This window comes from Argopecten irradians, chromosome 12 (assembly GCF_041381155.1).
Source record: "Argopecten irradians isolate NY chromosome 12, Ai_NY, whole genome shotgun sequence".
Lineage (NCBI taxonomy): Eukaryota > Metazoa > Mollusca > Bivalvia > Pectinida > Pectinidae > Argopecten > Argopecten irradians.
Genome location: NC_091145.1, coordinates 9036106 through 9063846, shown reverse-complemented (window position 1 = coordinate 9063846; position 27741 = coordinate 9036106). Strand labels below are relative to the sequence as shown.

At 32.6% G+C, this 27741-nt stretch overlaps 1 protein-coding gene across 2 annotated transcripts; it reads left to right on the top strand.

Annotated features, from left to right (window-relative positions):
- The first annotated feature begins 6 nt into the window (after window positions 1–6).
- On the top strand, window positions 7–27636 carry LOC138336174 (zinc finger protein 277-like). Of its 2 annotated transcripts, XM_069285514.1 has the most exons (13): window positions 7–32; window positions 1534–1759; window positions 2165–2256; window positions 2665–2747; window positions 3144–3235; window positions 4077–4141; window positions 4602–4647; window positions 5502–5634; window positions 6367–6446; window positions 7620–7719; window positions 9437–9529; window positions 10986–11110; window positions 26344–27636. In XM_069285514.1, the coding sequence occupies exons 1-13, from the start codon at window positions 8–10 to the stop codon at window positions 26528–26530; spliced, it is 1347 nt and encodes a 448-aa protein (XP_069141615.1). In that variant the 5' UTR covers window position 7; the 3' UTR covers window positions 26531–27636. The 2 variants fall into 2 exon arrangements, with proteins under 2 accessions (XP_069141615.1, XP_069141616.1); XM_069285515.1 differs by lacking the exons at window positions 10986–11110; window positions 26344–27636 and adding an exon at window positions 9665–9820.
- The last annotated feature ends 105 nt before the right edge of the window (window positions 27637–27741 follow it).

The following is a 27741-nucleotide window of genomic DNA, read 5'->3' as shown; positions in this document are numbered from 1 at the left end:
CTACAACATGGCGGCCTCCTTGGAAATGACAGGTGCGTTGAGATCGAACGTAGTTATCCGGATATATATTGCTAACTTCGGAGTTTGGAACAAATATCATTATGTATATTATTTCCTCACACTCGCGTTATCATTATGGTTTTGGTGTTAATTGTTTTGACAGCCTTTTTAGTTACATGTAAGACCAAATGCTTTACAGATGCCATGGCTTATGGTCTACTTTCTCTTTGATTAAACGTTCATGATCAGTTCACATCAACTAAACTTATCTGTACTATTTTAAAATGTAGTTTATTTGCATTTATCATTGATTCTGACGTAATTATTCATTTGTAATGCTGACGCTACCAAAATTTCCATTTAATGTACAGAAGGTTATTGTTGAATTTGCAATGTGTGTTTTAAATTTTTTTCTACATTACACTGGCTGTACTTCAATTTGGCACCAGTCTTTATAACGTTTGGTAGGAATCTTTATTTTTATGTACTTAAAAACATATGTTGTGTTGTCCCTAACGTTTTTACATATTCAATCTCTTGTTGTTTGCTGTTGTTTGTTTTCGTACATACACTATATAGCATCATTTACAATACAACATATTGTCATATATTGAAATAAAAATGCTTAAATAGTACTCCATTCATGTAAACATAAGAATTTGCTACTTCTTCTTTAATGTTTTGTTAATTACAATGTACCTGTTACTTTAAAAATGTTAGAGGTATAGCATGACGAGACACTTTTAATCATTACGTCATGTCTAACCTCTAACAATCGAGGCAGGATTCACACGGTGTAGAAATGAGCTTGATATTTGTTCAAAATTTCAAGTTGTGTTTACACTACCTGAAAGAATTATTCCAAATCATGTTAAATCAAAAATCCAAAACGTCACTATTGCACTTTAATACTGAATTTAGACATTTCTTTACCCCCACCACTATTTGTAAGTCTACCCGGTCGCCATATTTGCTCGGTAATTACAAATTACGGAATGGTGATTTCGAAGTATTTCAACTAAAATACATTATTGTATCAAAATAATTCCAGAATTCTTCAGAACTCATAAGAAATACTTGTTTTCATGCATTTAAAAAACCTTTGCTACCATTGTTAATAATGTCTTTTCACTTCATATATTTTTATAAATTGGAAGTGACAAGAATTGGAATTTTATTTAACCTAGATTGTACATGATTGCTATGGGTCACCTACAAAATGTGTGATTATTCCGTGGATTTATTGTCATACCTATTCTTATAGCAGGATGTGTTCATGGATGACTACTGATTCACGCTATACATGTTTTTTTGACATTCTGGTAAGTTTTCACTTCGTAATTAAGCGTCAAACTTGCACCCTAGTTCGAGGGGGAACTTGCGAAGACCCATATAGGGGTCAGGAATTAGACGTCAATATTGCCCATCAGAAGTTTCTCAATATCGACGTCTAATATTATTGGATTATGTACATGTATGCATGTTGTAACTTTGCACTTTTCAGTTTTGGAATATTTTTTATCCTCTTAAAAGGTTCATCAGATCAACCTGTTTTGGAGTCTTTGAATTTGTTGACACTTGGTGATGGCGATAAAGATGGTGAGAAAGAAAACAACACATCAGCTGTAAGTGTATGTACATGTTTGATGTGCGAGGAAACATTTATTATCAATGAGGGAAATAATGAGCTGTTACGCCATCTTCTTCTATCACATAAACTTGTCATTGCGGAGGTGCACCATGTGGCCGATATCAAAAGGTAAATTTACAAGTTACAATTTGATAGATAGCTGTTTGTGTAAATTATGTTTTAGTGACAAATGGTGTTTGATTATTCAAATTTAGTCTACAACTTTCAATTATGTTCTTTCAATTTTATTGTTGGTGTACTTAGCTTATTTTCTAAATTGTACTATTTATGTAGATGTTTTAAATGTGTTTCAAAGAATATTGAAGTGATAAGAACAAATTAGCAATTTTTAGTCCTTTGCATATATATAATATTATTGAAATACCTTAAGATATTCCTGTCACCTGTTAGATTTATTGTTAAATTAAGGGGCTGAAATTACTGAATGTGAGACTTCAGGAGTTATTGCCCTTGTTTTTATATTTATAAGGAAATTGAGAGTTTACCCAGTAATATAGCTTATGTCTTTCACAGATACCTAGTATATTGGAAACAGCGGTTCAAGGAACAGCCGATTACAGACTTCTGCTCAGTCATCAAAACCAACACTGGAGAAAAAGACAGAGGTATTACATCCATGTTACAATACCCTAAAGTCACTGACCTTTATATTTTCCAAATTTGGTCCATTTTTTATTTACACGTGTATATAGATTAAATTTGATTAGTTGTCATTATCAAAAGAACAATTCCTTTGTTTATTAGATACATGTGGGAGTTTTTAATCTATAGATGCTATATTTGAAAGAATAATGTGCTACCTTAGTGAATCATACTTGTACATTTAAAATATTTGATTTACTCTACTGAAAACAATATTCTGTATACTGGTCACAATGCTGAAAAATCATTAAAAAATGGCATGTAAACTTGGATATAATTTTCAATCTATTTTATCATATCTTATTCGCATCATTCCTCTTTTTTGATATGCCAATACAAGGGAGGTAATTCTGTTTGTTCTGCATCCACAGACCCTTCAGAAGACTACTTTCTCCTGTCTGATGTCCTGCCAGAAGACAAATGTTACCGACAGTATTTACAGAAGAGGAAACTAGTAAGCTTCATTGTTCAGTATAATTTGTATAGTTTTGTGTATCTTACTGTTATAATTCAGTTTAACTTTATTAATATGAGCCAAAGATTGGTTCTTATACAGTGGTCGAGAGGTGAAGATGTTTCAACTTTTTACCACTAGCCATCCAACTCTGCTTTTTGAGTTTGAAACCCAGCTTTCAGGTATTGACCATGGATAGGAATTTTTCTTCACTTACTTTAGTTATTTCCACCTCGTAAATGACCATAGATATCAATGTGATTTTAAACAAAAACAAGCCCCTGATCTTTTAATATCATTTGGAATTTTCAATTCCATTAGTCTTTTGTACCAGATGTTAAAATAAATTGTAAAATCTTAAATTCAATGTTATAAGATTATATGATTATTTTTTAGGAGGAAGTTATTCAGCAGCAACAAGCAGAACGTGATGATGATAATTTTTGTCAAATGTGTCTCTTCTGTCGTACAAAATTCACCAAAAAGAGGTGTGTTTATAATGTTTTATGAATAATATTAAGTTTTGTAATGTCAACATTTAAATCTCAATGGTTGTATTAAAACAATTGAAATGTGCTATGTGAGACTAAAGTTTTAAACTGCCAGGCTGTACATTTTCCGAGGTCACCTCAAAATTCTGAGGAAAGTGGTCAATTTCTAGATTTAAAGATGCTCCACCGCTGACAAATGGTATTTTTTCATCATCAAAAACAGGAAAAGACGATTTAGTATTTTTCTTCGGTTACAAAAGTTACTTACTTTACACCATTACCACCATTGAAAAGTTTGAGTTTCTAATTTTACTTTAAGTTAAAAATATGAAAAATAATTAATTGCATCCCGAAAAAATTCCGTGTCACTATATCCTATATGGAATGAATTACTGATTGCGCATGCACCAAAGGCGAAATAAATTATTTTACATTATTTTTTGTGTTAATTAGACATATATATACACGATTAAACACCAATTATTGTTCAAATGATGAATATCATTTATGCTCTGTCGGCGGTGGAGCATCTTTAAATGCAATAGAAATGTGCTATATAATTATATCACAGAATATGTTTCTTCCACAAACCAGATAAAAATTCAATGAAAAATGTGTTTACTTTGACATGTTTCTTTAACTCCATCTTGTTGATAATTTACACTACTACCATGACATGATAGGCTTCCAATGAACACTTGAAAAAAATATCTTTATTTATTTATTGACGGTGGCTTTCGATTTATCAGTTTAATATGGTATATGCATTAATTTGTAATAACCTCAATATTTTAACTGTGTATATGTCTTAATTACTCACATCCATATTGTCTTTTAGGTCCGAGTTACTTGACCATATGGCACACGACCATGGATTCAGTATCGGTCTCCCTAACAACCTAGGTAAGAGACGTACAAATAAAAAATCTCATTTTTCCAACCAAATATTTTGACAATCAAGACACAGTTATTTGCTATGATGTAACATACTAGTACATATACTGGTCACAGTCTAAATTTTCAACTGACTTATATATACCAGGTAGTCTGTAACATTTCAACTAAAATTATTGATAAATTTCCTTTTTAAAAAGGACAAATTTTTCTATAGCCCTCATCCTTTGTGTCAGAAATACATGTTCCTGTACATACAACTTTAAAAGAAATTTTGCATAAGTCTTATTATGGAATCCTGTTTTCTAGCGTTACAAAAGTGAATTAAATTCCTGAATTTTCTTTTATCTTGTCTATTAAAACCCCTGTAACAATTTTTAGATATAATAAAATGATTCCCTGAATGCCATGGAATTTGTTAAAACTGTGCTGTACAAATCAGCATATTAAGTTTTTTCCTTATTTCCAGTTTATATTGATGAGCTTCTGGCTAAGCTACATGAAAAGTTGAATAAGTAAGTACATCTGATTTGTTTATATTTAATTTACCTACATTTAAAATAACATACTTGATCACTGTACTTGCACACTGTTTCAAAACTTTCTTATATTAGGCTACTGGTAACTTTTATAGGCTAACTAGACTGACCACCAGATAAGATAAGATTTTCTCATTAGAATTAAAATACTAGATTATCTCCCCCTAGACCTGCCACCAGAGCATAAGATTTTTCTCATCATAATTTTAATACTAGATTATCTCCCCTTAGACTGACCACCAGACCCAAAGTTGTTCATAAGATTCTCTCAGCAGAATTCTAATACTAGATTATCTCCCCTAGACTGACCACCAGACCCAAAGTTGTTCATAAAATTTTCTCAGTTTTCTCCCCCTAGACTGGCCACTAGACCCAAAGTTATTGATAAGATTTTCTCAGCAGAATTCTAATACTAGATTATCTCCCCTTAGATTGGCTACCAGACCCTAAGTTGTTCATAAGATTTTCTCAGCAGAATTCTATACTAGATACTATTCTAATACTAGATTATCTCCCCCTATACTGACCATAAGACCCTAAGTTGTTTATAGGATTTTCTATTTCTAATTTTAACTTTCATTAAACATGAAGTTATTATATATTTTCTGATCCAAAAATGTAAGTAAGTATGATAATAAAAATGTTTGCCAATTTTTATAAATTCACTGATTGCTGCATGTATACCATTTGATTGGGTTTCTTTAAAACATAATACTCCAGATGGCACTTGAAAATATTGGCGAGTCTTTCAAATAAATAAGGCTTCAGTTATTTATCCAAAAATCAGATCTCGTATTCAATTCATCCTATATTTACAATACTTGTTGTAGTCTACAATGTTTGTACTGTGAGAGGACGTTCCGTGACCGAGCTATACTTAAAGAACATATGAGGAAGAAACAACATAAGAAAGTGAATCCGAAAAACAAAAGTTACGACAAATATTACATCATAAACTATCTGGTAAGTTACTTTAGATACCTATTAATTTATCTAATTATTAATGTTGATTGTTACATTATATTCACCTGATGTCCTAGACATTGGGTGCCAGAAAGAATAAAAATTCAAAATATCCATACAATGTGCTAAATATTTCTTTAAGCTATTAAGCAAATTTTTTTCCATGCAACAAAATTTTGTGATATACAAAACGAGTTCGTTAGGATTAACTTTCACGGATTTAAAAATCGTATGGAATTTCCTGTCAATATAAATAATGTAGATGTTAATTCGCAGAAATAAATCTTTGCAAATTTACTTTGATCATGAAAGTAAATCGTGTGCCAAAGAAAGTTGGTTTACAGTATGAAGAATTTGTACCATTTGAGCTGAATGTTTATTTTTAAATAAGAAATAGTCTTCACCCTCCACCTATCGTAAAATAACCCCAGAGAAAAATTAACCTTGATTGTACTACTGTATAACCCGTCAAAAATTGTCCTTGTCCAATCCGGATACCTGTCTATTCTGTACTACTGTATAACCCGTCAAAAATTGTCCTTGTCCAATCCGGATACCTGTCTATTCTGATTTAATGTTGTACGGTATTTTACTTCTGAAGTATATAGAAATTACAATCTGTGTAACCTGAAAAGTGGTCTATACCGACCATGTATGCTGGTTTTGATGATATCCAGTTAAGACAAGCTATATTGTAAATGAATTAACATATGCCTTTGTTCATATGACCAGGAAATGGGTAAGAACTGGGAAGCAATACAACAGGAGAATGACCGCGACATTGTCAGTGATGATAGCACAGAAACAGAGGAGTAAGTTTATATTTTAAAGATCCTTATTCAATAGCATAGAGTTCATTAGAATAACAAAGCTAGAGAGCATTTTTAGAATATTTTTTTTGTTTTTTTTTAAACAATACATTTTATTTTTAAAATCGAATTACAGTTATTTTTTCTACAAAACTTGTCCTCTCGCAGGAGGGCTTTCACATATTATTCTCCTTTCATTCTTTATTTTCAATCAATCAAAATATCTCTTTCATGCTACTTCACTCTCTTTCTATTTGTTTATATTTTCCTTAAGGCAATCAGAATAATTATTACAATATTTATATGTATTTCTTATCAGGGTATATAAAAAAAAAAAAAAAAAAAAAATTGTTAGTGAGTTATGACAGTACAGAAACAGAGGCGTAAGTCTGATCCTTATTCATTAGCATAGAGTGCATTAGAAACAATAAAACTAGGATATTACAGAGTTAGTTCCCTTGCGGGCAGTTATCGATTGTAACGTCTTTTTTTGTGAGCACAATTCACATTGTTTTCTCTGGAAAGTATGACTTTACGCTCGCAACCACATGACGTCACAATCAATACCTACCCGCAAGGGTGGATAACTCTGTAATGTGCAAATACAGAATACACCAAGGTTAAGGGCAGATGGGCCAAGTGATTAAGGTGTTTTGACAAATAGCCACAAGCCTCCCACCTCTTGAGTGTCGAGTTTGAATCCCACTTGGAGCAGTTTTCCAAGTCAGTTTTCCTGAGGATACTTTTAAATGAGGCACCTTTTTAAAAGGCTGTTAGTGGAATATGAAACATAACAAACAAACAAATTTAAAAAAAAAAAAAAAAAAAAAAAATTTAATCATCAATGTTTTTACACATGCTTTTACATTTGAGAACTGTCAAATCAGCTGTTCCAGCTTGAATAATAAAGACAACATCCATTAAAATTTAGAAAATACCTTATAGAGAATATATTATCTCCTTTTGTCCAATAGACAGTAGTACCCCATGGCCAACTCAATTTGACATTTTCTACTTCTAAAATATACTTTTTGTCACTGATATGTAGTTTTTCTGCTTCAGGAAGTAATTCTTCCTCTTCTGTCTCAGAAAAAGAGTGCATGCAAATCCAGTGACATTCATTGATCAATTACTACAAAATAGTTATACTTAATCAAATCTGTTTATGGTTGACAGTGAGTGGGAGGGATGGCAGGAGGAGGCGGGATCCCAGGCCGTCTGTCTCTACTGTATGTTCTCCTCCAGTAACTCAGCTAAACTTCACGCTCACATGCAGGTAAGTTCACAACTCCTGTTGTCTGGGTCTCAGCAAGAGTTACTTCCCTTCGTCCATGATGCCAACTTTAATATCAAATTGATGTTGAAAGTGTATAATAATTCATTAAAAATGGATAATGGTCTAGTTTTACAGAGATAAAATAATAATAAATTCTGGGCTAAAAAGTTGGTAATAGTCAACAATCCAAGCATACAGTTTGATGGGTTGAAGTGATTATCTGTAATGAGAGTCTATAGACTGGACAGATACAAAATCAATCAGCATCCAACAAGGTGTGTGACCCTTGACCTTAATCAAGGCCAAATATACTACATTGTACATGTGCATATTCAGGACATTCAAGTCCACATGTATTGAACACGATGCAAAGTTTTCTTATCAACTGACCTTTTTAATATTTGAAGATTTAAAGGTTTAATTGTTACATTAAGAGTGCTGAATGGAGGTTCTTACTTTAGTAATACCAGTTCTACTTCTAACGAAGAGGAATGTGTTTTATAATTAGAAGGATGCTATTGATGATCAAAAGTGTTAACTGTATACATTTCATCTAAACTTTTTCCAAGTTAGGCTTGAGCCGGGAAAAACCTTAAAAATCTGAGAATTTAGCTGAAATATGTAAATTCACAGATGACTTTTAATTTTTTAATATCTGGGTCAACATATTATTTGATTCTATGCTTAAAAGGTTTATTATTGTAAAAGACAATCGGAATTGGGCAACAGGCAACATGCCTATACATGCCCTCTCCTTACATATTAACAGTACATACATATGTATATACATAAATAATCTCAATTGCTTTTTTCATCTAATGATGATGATATCCTAAAACATCAAACTAGATATTGATAAACATCAGATACAAAATGTCTCCTAGTTTATATCATTACAAATAGACAAAAAAAATGATTTTACAAGATATTCAACAAAATTCAGCGAAATCTATTGGTATCCCTGACAAAGCACAATCCAATATCACTTTATTAATATTAATATTGTGTCTAATCTTCTGTATAGATGACGATAGGTATCCAAAATTTGATAGAAGGGAGATAACTCTGTATACCTTGTGTTTTATACACAATGTGTGGGTGATCGAGTTACTGTAGGGTTTAGTGTAGTTGTTTTTGACAGAATACAATGGGTATTGTTCAGTTAGTCAGATCTGGTTACATCACACAAATTATGTCGTGTCATGATTACGTTTTTTTTTTAAAGATTGAACATGACCGTGTATTTTTGTTATGGACCTTAACTTTCTGAAAGATTTAAAATGTCAGTTAAAAACCACACTAAAGCATCAAATATCTCTAACAAAGTGGACTAAACAGAGAAGTTTTTGATTCGGATGAAATATTATCTAAAATTAGAATAACAATAACAGAATCAAGAAAAATTAATTTACCGTACTCGACCCAATAAGCGTCCCCATCCATATAAGTGCCCCTCCACATTTTTTAGGCTTCAATTTCAATTACTTCGAATAAAATGAAGACTGAAAATATCATAAACTGTTGGTTTCATTACTGATTTCTTTTGCAAATTAATTTATGGCTTACTTCGTAGAAAATTTTATGAAAGGTAGGCTACATATAGTCCAAATATTTTTCTATCAAGCGCCCCTTTATTTGCTTTATCAAAAGATATATACAGTGTAAGATATATAGGATTTAGAACAAGTCTTATTGCGCATGCTTTTTTGTATTTCAGGAACTGCACGACCTTGACCTCCAAGACGTGAAACTACGAATGAATTTAGACTTTTATCAACAAGTAAAGCTAATTAACTTCATTAGAAGACAGGTAATAGAATTAACTTTCTCTAGAATCTCTTGGTAGACTTTTGAATAGAAAGCTGCTTAAGCCAAACATTTAATGAAGTGTCTTAACATTTTGAAACCACTATATGTATATATATATAAGTCCTTTGTGAGCTAGTTACAACACAAGTTCGGGTCAATACAGGGAAGGTTGAGGTGTGACACGACCATAGTTAAGTTATTTTTTCTTTGTAATTTTTATTGGGAACTCAAGCTTTACAAACTCTGGTATTTTCTTAAAATGACCATGTATAGCTAGGCTATAAAACACATTCAAACATTCTTGGAACAGAAACAAAAGAATGAAAACAATAATGTGAAACAAGATGATGCCAATAATGTGAAACAAGATGATGCCAATAATGTGAAACAAGATGATGCCAATAATGTGAAACAAGATGATGCCAATAATGTGAAACAAGATGATGCCAATAATGTGAAACAAGATGATGCCAATAATGTGAAACAAGATGATGCCAATAATGTGAATCAAGATGATGCCAATAATGTGTAACAAGATGATGCCAATAATGTGAAACAAGATGATGCCAATAATGTGAAACAAGATGATGCCTGATAAGCCTTTATCTGCAAGAACATTCTTTCTCATTCAAACAATTGAATCTTAAAACTTCCTCCTTTAGTTCTTAAGTGTTTCTTTCTTGTTCATAAAAAGCAGGGCTTTTGTCAAGCTTTATCAAGTGCTGTATATTTAATAAATCTTATTAGTTCCACACATTGTCAACTTTACGCGTTTCTTGGCTCAGAGGGTGATATTTCATGAATGTTTATAATTAACTTCATTAGAAGACAGGTAATAGAATTAACTTTCTCTAGAATCTCTTGGTAGACTTTTTCCTCTCCTTTTGAATAGAAAGCTGCTTAAGCCAAACATTTAATGAAGTGTCTAACATTTTGAAACCACTATATGTATATATATATAAGTCCTTTGTTTGCTAGTTACAACACAAGTTCGGGTCAATACAGGGAAGGTTGAGGTGTGACACGACCATAGTTAAGTTATTTTTTTCTTTGTAATTTTTATTGGGAACTCAAGCTTTACAAACTCTGGTATTTTCTTAAAATGACCATGTATAGCTAGGCTATAAAACACATTCAAACATTCTTGGAACAGAAACAAAAGAATAAAAACAATAATGTGAAACAAGATGATGCCTGATAAGCCTTGATCTGCAAGAACATTCTTTCTCATTCAAACAATTGAATCTTAATACTTCCTCCTTTAGTTCTGAATGTGTTTCTTTCTTGTTCATAAAAAGCAGGGTTTTTGTCAAGCTTTATCAAGTGCTGTATATTTAATAAATCTTATCACTTCCATACATTGTCAACTTTACACGTTTCTTGGCTCAGAGGGTGATATTTCATGAAATGTGAGTTTAAAGTTGGGTTAATATAACTATTGATTAACCGTGTTGTAGGTCCACTTGTGTACCTGTATAGGCTGCCAGGCCAAGTTTGAAGACAAAGAAAAATTATTAGACCACATGCATCAACTAGGTCACACTAACCTAATCCCCGAAGTAGAAATCTGGGATCAACCTCAGTAAGTACACGAACTAGGTCACAGAAACCCAAATCCTGAACTAGATATCTTGAACCAGCACCAGTAAGTACACAATCTAGGTCACACAAACCTAATTTCTGCAATAGATATCTGGGATCAACCTCAGTAAGTACATAAACTAGGTCACACAAACCTAGTTCAGCCTCAATAAATTCATTAACTGGGTCACACAAACCTAATTCCTGAAGTAGATATCTGGAACTAGGTGCAGAATGTACACAAACTAGGTCACACAAACCTAATTCCTGAACCAGCCTCAGTAAATTTATAGAAAGGTTAGGTCACAAAAACCTATAGTTTTTATGATCAGTATTCTTCTTCCCGTTAATTTACTGCTTTGTGAAAATTGCCAGAAATGAACCTCTAATCATAAAAGGTTAGTAAATTGATTCTGACAAACCAATGCACCTTGACCTTTGTAGCCAAATGAAAAAATTGAACATACTCGTTAAGACTATGTGTTGTAGTTATAGAAGAAACTTTCAGTCAAATGGGATTTTCAGTCGCAATAGACTCGCGAGTTTATTTTGACTGGTGTTTACTCAGTTGCAGGTGATACTTACTTATTTGGCTTCATACAAGATATTTTTATTGAAGCCAATCCCTTCTGTGGTTGTAGCTATTTTTAAATACTCAGTAATTAGCAATTTTCCCACCATTGTATATATATGACTGTTGCATTATGGGATGTGTATCACTGATGTCAAATGTGTGAAGTGTACTTTACAAATGTCGCCCACAAAACAGATTACGTTGTTCCTGCCCATTTAGCGTCGGCACTCAGCACAATTACCCCAGTTCAAAAACCCTCTACCCCATCAATTCCAAGTCATATTTGAACAACAAAAACCTTCAATTATTTTAGCTTTAAGAAGCTTTCTGCCAGAAATTAAAAAACTCCCATGATATCCGATTACGTTGTCTTTGTGTACGTTATAGGGACGTATCACGCCAAATTAGGTTCACTTCTACCAAAAATTTTAATACATCAACTGTCTTTTTAACCCATACTTAAGTGTCATAATTGTAGATAGCCGAAAAATAACTTTCTCGTGTTTGTTGACTGCAGAGTCATGTAAAACTAGCTTATCCATGCAAATGACAGTTTCCTTGATTAGTCATTTGAGTAAAATTATTCGTCTATGTAAAGACATTCATCACCATTTGTTCATGTTAAACTTGATCAAAGATTAAAATCTGTTTTCCAAAAACTGTAGAATAAGTCATACCAACTTACATTGAAGTGCTTGTTGACTCTGATGGAGGCACCTGTGAGAGAGGGAGTTGCTTGGGGGGGGGGGGGGGTTGGAGGTAGAAGTGTGTGGGAGGATAGATGGCTGGAGATCGGAGAGAGGGACCCAAGAAAGAAAGACACATATTGCTGAGGGCAGGGGGACCCAAGAAAGACACACATAGCTAGGGGCAGGGGGACCCGGGAAAAGACACACATAGCTGGGGCCAGGGGGACCCAAGAAAGACACACATAGCTGGGGGCAGGGGGACCCAAGAAAGACACACATAGCTGGGGGAAGGGGACCCAGGAAAAGACACACATAGCTGGGGGCAGGTGGAGCCAAGAAAGACACACATAGCTGAGGGCAGGGGGACCCAGGAAAAGACACACATAGCTGGGGACAGGGGGACCCAGGAAAGACACAAAGTTAGGATGGTATAGATATCGGACCCTAAATATCTTGCCGACTATTCCATGTTAAATTATCTACCATATTCAACCCAATAAACGCCCTTGGTGCTTAAAAATTATAAATAAAAATTAGGGACTCTTATAATTCCCTTTCACAAAATATTGTAAAAAGTATACCATTAAATATATAGTGAAAATCAATAATTTTCGGAAAAAAATAATTTCCATTCTCAATGATATTGTAGCCTAAAAAGGGAGGGTGCTTATAGGGACGGGGCGCTTATTGGGTCGAATACGGTGTATGGATCACTGTAAACTTCATTCATCAAACTGTGTCATAACAGCTCATTTGTCAACATCATTCAGGTAAACACTTATACTTACTGTAACTCAGTTTGAGAGGGCATCCATCTAAATCCATTCCAATGTGATTTTGTATTTATACTATACACATACAGTCAGAGTAGCATGCTAATTAAGAAATAATAAGATGGATTAGAAATTACTTATTATTTTAAGATAATTTAATTAAATTTAAGCTGTCAGCAAGAACTGCAAACTGCTTTTTTTTTTAAATAAATCCCAATGATTTAAGCAAGGTCTTCTAATGTTGAGTTTGTATCTGTAATTTTGGTAAAAAAGAAATGCTTAATTATCAATATATGTTTTAAAATTAATTAACTTTTTATTAAGGCCACTAAATTATTAATAGCCGATAATAAGGTCACATTTTTTTATCTTCCTATAGACAAGCAGCTGGTATTTGTCTATAGATTCTCTGATGTGTAAGCATGTAACTCAATTTGTTAAAAGAATTATTCATTCAATTCTAAAGGTCAATCTCAATTTGATGGCCATTTTACACCAATGTAAATCTCCTCGATATATCGTATCATTATCAAAGAAATTGAGAACCTTTCGTCCATTGTGTGTTTTTAAATGTTAAGAACTCGATAAATAATCAATTCCAGATATCATGAATGGTTAAATAGTCAATAGACTGGAATTACCATTGAACTTGTATACTCAGCCTACATTTACTATCAGAAGAAAATATTTCAACTCTCATTCACTGTCACTGGAAATATTTCTCAGCCGTCAATTTTCTTTTTAAACTGAGTTGATGATCAATCGCCGGATATTTGAGGCGAGTGTATTAATCATTAATTATAAAGTGTACTTGGGGAGTTTTTCTGGGTGGATAATTACACTTGATCTATGACGCTATACTGTCAAGGTAAGTATATAGTGTAACATGGTATACCGTGACAGCGATCGCCGCTGGAACAAAGCGTCGGAAGTGTACAATTTAGCCATCCTTAGATTGGTGCATTGAGGTGGCAGTTATAACGACCTTGACCTACCTGTCCTGGTAGATATTCCCACCCCTGTTACACCTGTGTCCCACACGAATACTACACCTGTAGGTTTCAAAACCCAAAATTAGTAACATTTCAAATTGCATGTATTGATAAAATCGGATGAAGTGTTTTCACTGAAAGTCATTAGGGATGGTAAATATCTCAGAATTTCGAAAGAGAAAGTATTCGCTTCCAATAAATTTCCTAAAGTTTTTTATTTTCAGTTTTCGACTTATATGAATTAAAAGAAAATAATATTATAAATATATATAAATACAATACATGACCATAATGATTATTAGCAAAACATTAAAGTATGATAGATAGGAATGTGCAAACAGAAAATGTTTTATTAATTTTGAAGAAAAATAATTATACATTTGTAGCAGAACTTTATCGGGTCGATCATCAGTGACCAGGTAGCTAAATCAGAAAAATATCTGGCTAGTGTTCGGAGGTCCTGTCTTCGAACCCCAGTCTGGCCGCTAGATTTTCTCATCTTCTGTTACAAACTTGGCGCCAAAATACCCATGGTGGTAGTATAAGGATCTGTATGTCTTCAAGGGGGAAGACTTTGAGAAAAAAGGGAGGACTGTAGCGGGACTGGACTGGGTCGATAATTGATGACCAGGTAACTCAATCGGTAGAACATCTGGCTAGTGTTAGGAGGTCTTGGGCTTGAACCTGGTCTGGTCACTACATTTTCTCCAATCCTGTTACACATTTCAAGGAATTTCATGGCAATTCAGTACCTATGTAAATTTTGAAAAAAATCAGTACAGATTATTATTACTATCAGGTATGAGAATGTACATACTGATATTTACTGTAACACAGTTGATAAGTAAGGGTGTGATATATGACTCAAGCCGAGAGTAATTACTTCACCTTGACAACTTTAAACCATAATTATTAAACTGACCACAATTCTTATCTGCTAGTTTTATCATCGAAACTCGACACAAATGAAACTGGTAATAAAGGGACAGAATAATCTGGACGATCTGGTACTGTCACGCATCACCTCCAACTGCATTGTGGGAAAATCGGTACCAAACAGGTTACTATTGAAATGGAATGTCATTCTATATACAAAGTATATATAGAAACTGGTGTGAACTTTTATTCCTTAAATGTGTTGAATGTATCTATTTGTTTTGATTTGGGAAGTATTGCTCAAAACATAAAAACTAAAACAAAACAATCAAAGAACCAAGCAAATAAAACATTTATTCTCACAAAATATACCATACAATATTTCATTTTAACATATGAATTCTTACAAAGCTGTTGACCAGAGATGAGACACTGTCTCACTTTCTATACATATACATGTATACGTATATAGAATGCCATGATAAAATACTAAATGAATCCAATATCTAAATGTAAGGTTTGTACAAGACTTAGTAAAAAATAATTGAAATTGTTGAATTCAATTTTTAAATTACCAAAGTTATTTAATGATGACTCTTTTCACAGATTTTGTGAAATTTGGTTTGGAATCACTCCCAATGAGCAATATTTTGGATACCATAGACAGCTTGTTAGAACAAAAAACAAAATTGAACATAATATCAGATGTAAAAAAGATAAAACTTTGGACATTGTAAGTAATAGTCACCATGACGATGCCCATTGGCCACTGACAAGTTGGATAAAGTGACCAACATGGTCATTTATTTCTTTTCTTGACCATGAATTTCATCTACCAGTTTGTAGAAAAGGAAATGAAAATTTTGTGTCAAAATATACGAATATAAGAAGAAACCTGAGGGTGATCTCTGACCTAGCTCATGGCCTAGAGCATCATGGGAGGAAAGAAAAGATGTGTTGATTATCATTACTATTCGAGTACCGTTACCAAGGGAGGGTATAAGTTTGTATCGAGGTCAGTCAGTCGTGAACCTGGAGATGACAGTAAAATGGAAAGTCGTTGGGCCGTGTAGGTATAAATGGTACGGGGGATACGATGTAGGGGATGAACACAATTAGATGTGTCGTGTCCGTAAACATTTAAACTGATCGAGGGGGTATCTACATGTATAGTCACTGGATTGAGACGAGCTTGTGGGGGATATATAAGTTCCCAGGGGTATACATGTAGAGAGATGGCTAATGTCACAAATTCCCATCTTTTTGTCTGTTTCTGCTTCAGATATTCACTATCAAATTGAGTGCAAATTTTAATGAGTTTGTCATACTTAATTCCTTTTAATGCTTTGAAATAATATTCCCACAAGTAATTTCAACATGTTTGTTCTTATATAAGTAAAAAATATTTTTCAAACAACTAAAAAGGAAAGAAGGCAGAACAATATTGTATCCTATAGCCAAGTTAAAAATTTTAAATTGCCATAACTGAACTAAATTATTGTCAGTATGTATTAAGGTAAGTGTTTATGCAGGAATGGAGACTTTGGGTTGAATATATTTTGCTAAATATATAGGTATAAATTTATTCATAAACATTGACATTTTAATGCTAATTAATCAGACACTGGTATATACTTACAGGTATGTTGGTGATACAGGTGTAGGTATCTAGGTCGTCCCCCACGTCGATGTTCTTGATGTCCTCGATGTCCTCATTCTCCCGTCCTGCTAATGTCAATGTTACCGTGGCACTCTAGTTTACTGTCATATATGTAAATAAATCAGAAAAAAATTCTAAATAGTTGACCACACATTGGTATCTTTTCCATTCTTCTTCTCAAGAAGTTCTGTCACATAAATAAAATGTAGACCTAAATTTTTCTCCGTATTCTGACAGATCATTTGTAACTCTTGTGTTTCACAGATTTCACTTTCTGCTGACCAAACACTCTCAGATCAACATGATTGTCCAAACATTATCCAGCTTTCATAAAATATAAAAAGTCTATCGTTTAATTAATACATCATTTGACTTACTTCTATTTTATGGATGTCTTTTGTTCAAAACCTCTTGTCTATAGTCTTTGCTAATCTTCAAATCATTTTGTTTATGTATCATATTCTAATGAACGGCTTTAGTTTTTTGAGGAGATGCTAGAGTTTGATGGTGAAGAAAAGCCAGAGTATCCAGGGGAAAAAAAGACCTACCACCTGTTCATGGCATCAATTCCTTTCAGTAGGGCTTGAAATGGATCTACCAGAGGAAAACCTGGTTGTTCTAAAATATCAGACATCTTTATTACTAAGCCACCATGGCAGTCTCTGTCGAGAAAAAAATTGAATTAATCTGTATCATATATCCATAGGGCATGTAAATGATAATTATAATGAACGTTAACACATAATGATAATTATAATGAATGTTAACACATATTGATAATTATAATGAATGTTAACACATATTGATAATTATAATGAATGTTAACACATAATGATAATTATAATGAATGTTAACACATAATGATAATTATAATGAATGTTAACACATAATGATAATTATAATGAATGTTAACACATATTGATAATTATAATGAATGTTAACACATATTGATAATTATAATGAATGTTAACACATAATGATAATTAATGAATGTTAACACATATGATAATTAAATGAATGTTAATATGATATTAAATGATTAACACATATAAACATATGATAATTATAATGAATGTTAACACATATATGATAATTATAATGAATGTTACACATAATGATAATTATAATGAATGTTAACACATAATGATAATTATAATGATGTTAACACATATGATAATTATAATGAATGTTAACACATATGATGATTATAATGATAATTAATGAATGTTAACACATAATGATAATTATAATGAATGTTAACACATATGATATGAATGTTAACACATATTGATAATTATAATGAATGTTAACACATATGATAATTATAATGAATGTTAACACATATTGATAATTATAATGAATGTTAACACATAATGATAATTATAATGAATGTTAACACATAATGATAATTATAATGAATGTTAACACATATTGATAATTATAATGAATGTTAACACATAATGATAATTATAATGAATGTTAACACATAATGATAATTATAATGAATGTTAACACATAATGATAATTATAATGAATGTTAACACATAATGATAATTATAATGAATGTTAACACATATTGATAATTATAATGAATGTTAACACATAATGATAATTATAATGAATGTTAACACATAATGATAATTATAATGAATGTTAACACATAATGATAATTATAATGAATGTTAACACATAATGATAATTATAATGAATGTTAACACATAATGATAATTATAATGAATGTTAACACATAATGATAATTATAATGAATGTTAACACATAATGATAATTATAATGAATGTTAACACATAATGATAATTATAATGAATGTTAACACATATGATAATTATAATGAATGTTAACACATATTGATAATTATAATGAATGTTAACACATATGATAATTATAATGAATGTTAACACATATGATAATTATAATGAATGTTAACACATAATGATAATTATAATGAATGTTAACACATATGATAATTATAATGAATGTTAACACATATGATATTATAATGAATGTTAACACATAATGATAATTATAATGAATGTTAACACATAATGATAATTATAATGAATGTTAACACATAATGATAATTATAATGAATGTTAACACATAATGATAATTATAATGAATGTTAACACATAATGATAATTATAATGAATGTTAACACATAATGATAATTATAATGAATGTTAACACATAATGATAATTATAATGAATGTTAACACATAATGATAATTATAATGAATGTTAACACATAATGATAATTATAATGAATGTTAACACATAATGATAATTATAATGAATGTTAACACATATTGATATTGATAATTATAATGAATGTTAACACATAATGATAATTATAATGAATGTTAACACATAATGATAATTATAATGAATGTTAACACATAATGATAATTATAATGAATGTTAACAACATCTAAATGATTTAAATTTAAAACTGAGCTGAACTTAAGTAACGAAAGTTCCTACAAATGAATTCTAGAGCAATGTTGCTTTCACTGACTTAAAAATGCTCTAATTAGATTGGAAATATAATTTAGATATGCTATCATGATGACATGGTCTAAAAATAAGCAATGCATAAAATTTCATTTTCGGGTTAAACCCAAGTTTTGTTAAGTAAGATGCCAAAGGTCACCTTGAACTTTGAAAACCCTCTCCCAATAGATACTCGTAAAAGATTTCGTTATTTTTATGGGACTTTTCAATTTGATGAAATCAGGACAGAGGCTTTGCTATTAAATATATTTTATAATCGCATCCGAAAACCAAGCACATGTTGTGCCGATTTTAACCCGACAGCATTAATTTGCGGGCTGTATCAACTTGATCTCAGTAATAGGTTTTAGGGTATACATCAGTTTCCATGGAAATTATGTAAATATATTTCTAATGGCCACGATGCATTCTTGTGTATTCATGCAATTTTTAAATTTCACAACATTAAAGTTTTTCATTTTAAGATTTTTTAAAGAGGAAAACTGATAAATTTTCACCGTTCATGGTACATGAAGCAGGCAACCACTGGATAAAAAGGGTATTTTTTCATATTGCTTTTCCATCAGATAGATTGATATCAGTATAATTGTTTAAGAGATCATCAACCTTGAAAAGAAAATCATTAAATTTATGAAGAGTTTCAAACTTTTTTGAATAAATTCAATTTTCAAGTAGAAAGATTTTTTTTCAAATTATTTATTAGATTTTAAATTATTAAATGTTACTGGTACATATCAATCTTTTTTCAGAAAGTGATATTAATGTATACAGAAATATTATGTGAAGAATATCATTGCATTTTATATTTATAAGATAAGAAAAAAAAAATCTTAGCCGTTTCCATTTATCCAGTCCCCTTACAGGCCCTTTCAAATGTGAGAATATTTTAAAAATCATGTGCCACGTCATATGGTTTCTTCTTTGACCTTGACCTTGAAATAAAAATTTACTGATGAGACAAGAACAATCGGAAGATAATCCTGGATGTTCCATCTGAGTAATGTGATCTTTGTATTTGTTGACAACCTAGAGATGTCGAAAAGAAGATAGCGGAGAGTTTCGTTGCCCGTCCGCAAAAAAAACAAAAGGTCGATCTCTCACCTGATTGAACCCTGTAATTAACCTGTCTTCGCCTAATTAATCAGACTGCGATGGTAACCATCGGAGAAAAATTTCAGATGCTATCCGATCACTGTCACAGTACCATGTAACACATACTCGATCTGATAAAACTATTCTGGGGTGAATTTTAAAGTCTGTCCGTTCTGCCGTCTAGGTTTTAAAAGTTAACTGTTACTCTCAGAATAAAAACTTCTATTTCAGCAGATATTGCAATGTAGAAAGCGTGACGACAATAACAGGGAGATAAGATTTTAACGAGAATTTATGGTAATCTATATTATGACATATATCTTGTGTGTATTTTACCAGGTAATTTTAAACCAATCAGATAAGTCTATTTTCTTACATAGATAACCTTCACGCTGGTAATTGTTTTCAGCCTTTTTCTTTATGCTTTTAAATTTTTGAAAGTAGTTTCTAAAGATCCATTTCACAAATGGTATTGACTGCGATAGAGTTTCTATTGTTTCTTTGATAGTGAATGCTGCTTCTCGGAATTTAATATTTTAATCGGAATTTAATATTTTAATTTGAATAAAACATTGTTAAAATCAAGATGTTTTATAAAAAAAGAAGGGGACAAAAGATTTTTTCCATGCAAACTTTAATGAAAATGCTACCCGAAAATAAGCAATATATATGTTGCTGGGAAAATGTTTAAAGATGCTCCACTGCTGACAAATGGTATTTTTTCACTATCAAAATGGTGGTTTTTTTTCAGTTACAAAAGTTACTTACTTTACACCATTTCCACCATTGAAAAGTTTGAGCTTCTAATTTTACTTAAAGTTTGAAATATAAAAAATAATTAATTGCTTTCCGAAAAAAATCCCTGACACTATATCCTATATGGAATGAAGTACTGATTGCGCATGCACCAAAATCAAAACAAATTATTTTATATGATTTTTGTGTTAATTAGACATACATATACACGATTAAACCCCAATAATTGTTCAAATGATGAGTATCATTTATGCTCTGTTGGCGGTGGAGCATCTTTAAAAATTGCGGGGAAAAAATGAAAAATGGCTTTCATTGGTAATTTTTGGCCATAATAAACACCCAATTAATGCTTTATTTTACTAATTATTATGAAATGGTTTCAGCTATATAAAACCAGAAAATTGCATTGGATTAATGTTGGAACGTTAAAAATGAATTTCTGAAATTTTTCTTCAAGCTTGCCTTTCATGAAACACGTGGAAATTGCGTAAATGTCTAAAATATTTTTTTATAAGGATGCTCTAGTTATGTAAATTCTGAACTTGATACCAGCAAAAGTACAAAACGTTTGACTGGTATGAAAATGTAATACAAGAATCATCTTTTGTGGGGGGAATTTTCTTGGGCAGGCTAAATCTGAAACTGAACAAATAATACCGCACATGTCCCTTTAATTTGATTTTTAAAAGATTAAATGGGGCTATGTTTAAAGTTTGATTGAGGAATCTGTACATTTATAGTAAGATGACATTGTTCTCATCTCAATGTACATGCATAAGTTTATAAGGCCAGATTGTACAACTATTTTTTCAATTAATTTCAAATTTCAGATGGTAATTTTTGATGTGTCGTAAAAAGTGATATGTCTGAAGTAAAGGCCAATGTCAAACTTTGTTGTGTCGGGGTAAAGACAAGTCTAGTAATCCCGGTGGGGTCATGGTAAATCATACGTCAAAAACTCAATCCACGAGGTCAGGGAGCATCGTGATTATGTGATCGGTTTCATTGTCGTACTCAGGTGTTATGTATATTTTTTTGCTTATTTGCATTTTTACGAAGACTTATTATTAAATTTTTATAGTGTACATTAGTGGGATGAAAGCCTGGTTTAAAGTTTCAAGAGTTGAATATCGTTTTTTGTTAATTTCCTGTATAAGACATTTATATATAGGGGATTGTATAGGGAGGGAGCAGCGAGTGCAGATACCAACACCAACGGTGAGTGTGAAGAGGATTGGAATGTTATGTCACTGATGGGTCCATCAAAAACATAATTAGGGCCTGACCAGATATTACTGATAATATATGATATACATAAGGAGGACCTACCATGGGAATAATAATAAGGGTCCAACTCGGTGACAATGTTTAATTTTGAAGGCATTATGATTAATGGCTCATCAGGTACATGACGGGTGGGGTAGTAACCTTCTAAGGTATCCATGATAAGGGCCCAATTTCCTATGCAGATGGAGGGCCTGCTTTAAGCATAATAAATATAGCATCTGTTCTTTAGCCCGTTCTCCGTGGGCCAAGTTTAAGGAACATTCCTTACCTTAAAGGAATTCCTTAACTTCAAATTCTCCATTGGAAAGCTTTGCAGATTTTAAGGAAGGCTCCTTAATTGAAGATGTATTACTTAACTATTATAATGCTTTCCTATAGTGAACTTAACATTAAGGAATTTTCATGAGACTCAGGTTGTATAATTATTATCATCATTATAGGCCCCATAAACCAGCATTTATAAAAATAGTGTGGGCTAATTATTATAACCATTGGTATTAATTGGGTCCAAATATACATATGTGTTTAGGGCAAGAATATGGTATATATAATCTGTGCCCACTAATTAAACATTTTAGGGACATTATGATATAATATCAAGACAGTGACAGATAGATTGACAGCAATTACAAAATGACCCGACCTTGATCATAGCTTGTAATGTATTCGCTTATTCATAGAAATAGTAAAAGTGTTGCTAGGAGTCTATTGTTACAATATAAGACTTGCTCGGTTGGACACTATAGGACCACTGTGAGGGAAAAAGATCGTAAAGTTAGAATTAAGTGCGATGAGTTTAAGATGGTGAGATTGTGCCTGGATAGACCCCGATGGTGTCTGGGCCCAGAGTTATTTATCAATTTTTACAAAAAGACCTTATCAATAGTCATGAATATATATGTGATAAATAAAAAAAAAGATTTCATTTGCAAATTATGGATGAAATATGAAGCTTGACACCTGACTACCCTCTCCAGTGCTGCCACTGGGACAGATTCACACCGTGATACCAATCTGTGATCATGTCACACACCATTAAGTCGGACGGTTTCACTTGGCCGAGTCTGCTATAAAGAAGGACGAAGGAGAAGCCGCTCCTTTGGGTAGATGTGTATTATCGGTGCACCTGTGTACAGAGCTAGTGATTGTCGCGAGTAATTACAGAGTGTAAAACATCATATTAGTCCTCCATGGTGGCACTGAAGCAAGTAACCGTGGGATACGACCAATGAAAAGACACTACAATAACTCAAATTGGTCCTAATACTTGCCGGTGGCTGTTTTAATGGTCGATAGTCAATCATCGTTTTATTACACATTTGATGCCAATTCAAGTATTTTTGTGGACAATTATAGTTATTGAGTGTAAGATTTCACTAATATGTATATTTTAGGATTCTAACGGTCACAGTTCAGTGATGTCTGTGGTGTGTCGTCCTGTACCAAACCCACCTACTCTCTCTTTAATATAAATACAGATAAAATACAGATGCTCCTCAATGTATAATTTTTGTTTGTCAAACAGAAGATTTCAGCAGTCTATAGCTAAGTTCCCAAGTTTGTAACTAATGTCCACAGCAGGGTAGAATTTTAAGATCATTTTACGCATGTTAATTCTTTCCTCTTCTTTAAAACGTAAATGAAGTTTATCAACAATAAGCCAGTAATTGGACAGAAACAAACACAATGTTCGGATTTGAAATTTCTTTTATTCAGTTAATTGATTATATAATCAGAGCTTTGGATGTGATTATTTATAATTATTATCAATCTTCTCCTACAAACTACAAGCAAACACAATCAGAACATATGGGATGGATTTAAAAGCTCATTTACCTGACATGGACTTATTTCTAAAAGGCCTAGCTGGTTGTTATTCTCATTGCTTCTTTATTTTACACCTTTAATAGCATGCAGACATGCTTTATTTTAATAAAAAACATGTTTGACCTTCACTTGTCCTTAAGGTCAAATATGTGTCCTATACATTTAAATGTCTGATGATTGTGAATGACCTTGATCAACCTTGAAAGTCAAGCTTTCTTCTTAGTTGAAAGCTCATCTGGTTTCATCTTTTGGACCATAGCAGTCATTGCATAAATGATTTGGGTATACAAATGTATTCAAAATATATGCAGTGCTCTTTTCAATTAATTTATCAATTACCTAACTTTAATTTAATATAATATCAAAGATCATGGTAATATATGAGGAATTAGATAGGAAAATGAATAACTGGTGAACAGTTCTAACCATTAAAGTTTCTCATTTTGAATTTCCACATTTGAGAAATCGTTTTTAGTTGGGTGTAGTCTACGAATGTAGTGTTAAACAAACACTTAAGGAAATGCGTTATCTGTAGATATATCGCCATAGTTGACACCAAAATGTAAAACTCGACCAAACTAATCCTTAAATTGATCAGACAACTGGCAGATTGTATAACGTTAATGTGACGTAAAATGTAAGGTAAGAATAATTATTTGCACACCTGTAGCAGACAAAGTAACGACTTAACGCCAGACAAGGTGAGAATTCACAGGTAAGGTTCTGTCGGACCGCCGGTGGCCAAACGATGATGAGCGGGCCCAACAGGAGCACTACAGGAAGTGTGTGTTAGGTCTGTGACAGGGGACCCAGTAGGGACTCCGCAAGGCTCCTTGTCATCAGACAAAATTAAGTAGGGTTCCGATTTCAAAGTCGCCCATTTATCATGTTGGTGTATACTGTCTCTTTAAATCCCTTCCAAATTCAGGAGATTTGCGTACTTTCCTCAGGATCTGTTTTCAAGATAGGATTTCATGATAGGAATTTTTTTTCTTTTGATAAAGTAACATTTGGGTAATTTATATGAGCGAGTTTTTGTATGGGGTGTTTGACGACCAGTTACCTGTGCGGGTAAGATTTAACATGGGGAGGGGCAGGAGGCAGATACTACACACACTAGAATGACCATCAGGTCACATATGCTAGTCTTTAACTGACCGTCGACATGGTCAGGTACAGTAATCTCAATCTTGAACTGACCAATCAATTTCAGTGTTGTGTCCGGTGATGCGTGGCTGAAACTTACACTTGTTCATTAATATGACATTGGCCAGAGGGTTGCATGTCCAAAACAACAATGTGAGGCCAACGTCTTGTGTCCAATGAAACTCTATAGTTTAAACACATGTTCGTCAGATTGATCATATTTAAAAGGTTTAGTGATGCAAAAACAGACACATTACATTAAGTATCATTGTAGTAAGTGTTGTTATACCGTCGTAAACATATGTCAGTAAAACCTCTTGTCTTTGTGCTATCGGATGTCTCTTTCTTGGCTTGAAGATGTTTTAGTAATTGCCATGATACAGGTTCAGTTGGTACTGAAAGTGGGTTTTGCTTCCTGTCATGACCACTTACTTCAAATTATATACACACTGAAAATGTAAAAAACTGTGTTGATTTCCTTATTGGTTTCTTATGCAAAAAGTCTAGTCCAAATTTGTTTTTATTTTTATTATTTGCCCTCTTACTGTTTCAATTTTTAAGCGCCCTGGGCACTGGGTTTGAATGCGTTATATACAGTCTTCAACGAACAAGTAAAAAGATATAATTTATTTAACTGGTTAAAGAGCTTATTGGTGAACAAGCAGAAAGCTCCAAAATGATAACAGCAAAATAAGTACATCAACTACTGTAAACTGAATTTTTTTAGCGGTAATTTTTTTAGGGCTTTTCGCTCTCTCTTAAAGTGCAATTTCATGTTACACACTGAATCTGGTAAAATGGTATTGTCTAAGTTCACGATGATAAATATTCACTGATTTAACAATTGAATGACAATTCCTGCCAATATAGATGATGTAGATATTGAATTGAGGATATAAACTTTCGCGAGTTTACTTGGATTGTGAAATTCGCTAAAGAAACCACGCGCGAATGAACATTGGTTTACAGTATACACATTCCTATCCCCAATGTGTGAGTGTAATTTCTCAGATGTGTCCTTTCTTGTTTTCAGGTACTTCTTCCCTACCTATGAGAATGACAACCTCCTGTGTCAGCTCCAGGATGACGAAGGGGAGAAGCAGACGACAGGTCATGTGACCAGTTACCAGGGCAAAGTGACAGTTATAGCTGAGGATGTGCCGGACGTTGGACAGACCATTCTGTCAGAAGAGAGAGTTCGAAAGGATATTGTATCTTAGTATATACCAATGGGATCTAATTCTTCAATTCTATTAAATCATTATGCAGCATTTTATTGTAGAACTTTGACATCATCTACATTCTGCAGGAAATATGCATCAAAATTGGTGAAATGACTATCTCTAACATGACTGAGAATAATGTATAGCTACTACAGACAAAACAACAAATCATGGTAAATCATTCTTGCCTCGTAGCCATGTATCTAACACAAAATAGGTTTGGGTGTTGATTTTCTCTGATGTTCACCAATTATTAGTAGAAAAGTACTACACCTTTAAATTGTGACTTGCAAATCTCCAGCTAGAGGGGTGATACCCTTGCCTACCTTACCCTTTACTTGGCAAAATTTCAAGATAGAAACCAAGACCGTTACCTCAAGGGTTGGAAGCTCTCAGTATCCTGGCCTTGAGGAAGGGGGGTGTTTATCCTATTTATAAACATATGATACAGATACAGTGCAGACGATTTGTCATTAGGGTTGCCATTGAAAGTAGTAACAGTGGTTACCTTAGATTTACTGCTGGTGATGATGGTTTATGTAGATCAATGGCATCAACTTCTACCATCAAGATTGATACCAATAAACTTTAACTGGCGATCGTCATTTGCGCTGTCTCAGATGGCAGTATGGATTTGTTCAATAGCGGCCTCCTCAGTTGGCAGCCTACCATTGGTGTGTCAGAAGTAACTTTGGTGTATCAACATCACCAACGAGTGAAGGTACATTTGGTTGGCCGACAGTACCGTTGGTGTATCAACATTTTTACCAGCGAGTGAACGTTTGGTTTTGGTTTATTTTAACTTTAACTGATTTTATTGTCTGAACAAGAAAAAATGAATTAGGCACAAGATAGGAGAACTTATGAAGCCGTTTTGTGTCATTGGTTTGCCGACAGCTGCTAACAGACCATAGTTATACATAAGCTCCGACAGTGGCACTCTGGGCCAATGGTGAAATAGGATTTGGACTGTTGTTGCCTGTTAAAACGAGTTCACAATGCAAGGACTTAATTTATGCAACATAACACCATTATATTTGGTCTATATTTGTATAAACCTCTCTAATTATTGTTATTTATTCATTAAATTTGTCTAAATATGATATTTGTTATTCATTTGTTTGTTTCTCCATTTTGTTGTTCGGAATTTGCTAATATTGCCTCACAATCATTGGAATTCCTACTCAAAGTCTTAGCTAATACCATAT

What these genes read in the sequence shown, in the direction of transcription:
- LOC138336174 (XM_069285514.1), top strand. Translation starts at nt 8, where the DNA reads ATGGCGGCCTCCTTGGAAATGACAG. An exon ending in CGGTCTCCCTAACAACCTAG is followed by an intron (nt 4,142 to 4,601) that starts GTAAGAGACGTA and finishes CCTTATTTCCAG; the next exon opens with TTTATATTGATGAGCTTCTG. An exon ending in CTACATGAAAAGTTGAATAA is followed by an intron (nt 4,648 to 5,501) that starts GTAAGTACATCT and finishes TACTTGTTGTAG; the next exon opens with TCTACAATGTTTGTACTGTG.